Here is a 1,002-nt window from a genome sequence, read left to right as displayed (position 1 = left end):
CCAATTTCCCCCCCGTTTCCCCCCCTCACCTGGTTTTGCTGTTTATTTACTTCATTTTCCACCGTCACTTTGTCCCCGGGGCAGAGGAGATTGAAGGTAAGATCCCCCCTCACCTCCCCCTCTGTGTGTCCCCCCCACAAATATGGGGGCCCAAACACCCCCCAATGCCCCCCAACCCCTCACGGGGGGGTCCCAATCCCGACCTTCCTCCCCCTCCTGTTCCTCAGCCTCCAACATCGACAACGTGGTGCTGGACGAGGATCGTTCTGGGGCCCGGCGGCTCCAGAACCTCTGGAGGTGACTTTGGACCCCCCCAGGACACCCCCTAAAGTCCCCCTGACCCCCACAGCCCCATTTTTCTCTTTTTTTCTCTCTTTTTCCCTCATTTTCCCTGTTTTTTCCCCCAGGGACCAGCGGGAGGAGGAGTTGGGCGAGTATTACATGAAGAAATACGCCAAGTCCTCGGTGGGGGAGACGTGAGTGACCCCCCAGGGACCCCTCTGGGACCCCCCCCGTTATCGTGACAGGGAGGGGCCCCCTGACCCCCCCAGCCCCGATTTGCCTGATTTGGGGGGCTTTTCCCCCATTTTCCAGGGTTTATGGGGGCTCGGATGAACTGTCGGACGACATCACCCAACAGCAGCTGCTGCCCGGGGTCAAGTGAGTTTGGGGGCAGAAAGGGGCGAATTGGGGCCTGAAAAGGGTTTGACTGGGGGAGAAAGGAGGGAATTGGGTCAGATCCCCCTTTAATGGGGATTAACGGGGATGAAAAAGGGGGAATTGGGTCATAGTAAAGATTTAATTAGGGGGAAGAAGAGGAAATAGGGTCAGACCTCGTCCCATAACGAGGTTTCATTGCCCCCTCACAGAGACCCCAATCTCTGGACTGTCAAGTGCAAGGTGGGTGCTGAGCCCCCACCCCAAAACCCAAATCCCCGGTTTTCTGCCCCCAAACCCCCTTTCTGTGCCCAAACCTCCCGGTTTGTGCCCCAAACCCCCTTT

The 1,002-nt window shown here is 57.9% G+C and overlaps 1 protein-coding gene across 1 annotated transcript in view; it reads left to right on the top strand.

Moving 5' to 3' along the window:
• SUPT5H (SPT5 homolog, DSIF elongation factor subunit) overlaps positions 1-1,002 on the top strand; it is a gene marked incomplete at its 3' end in the record, with an annotated part of 11,139 nt that overhangs the window by 3,636 nt on the left and 6,501 nt on the right. Inside the window, exons 4-8 of the mRNA XM_017839586.1 lie at positions 85-96; positions 228-297; positions 408-476; positions 595-660; positions 870-945. Of these exons, the coding sequence (XP_017695075.1) occupies positions 85-96; positions 228-297; positions 408-476; positions 595-660; positions 870-945 (293 nt within the window). The remainder of the gene's footprint in view (positions 1-84; positions 97-227; positions 298-407; positions 477-594; positions 661-869; positions 946-1,002) is intronic.

Source organism: Lepidothrix coronata, unplaced genomic scaffold (assembly GCF_001604755.1).
Source record: "Lepidothrix coronata isolate B3197 unplaced genomic scaffold, Lepidothrix_coronata-1.0 Scaffold440, whole genome shotgun sequence".
Classification (NCBI taxonomy): Eukaryota; Metazoa; Chordata; class Aves; order Passeriformes; family Pipridae; genus Lepidothrix; species Lepidothrix coronata.
The sequence above is the reverse complement of the archived record's forward strand: the minus strand, read 5'-3'. Positions and strand labels throughout refer to the sequence as shown.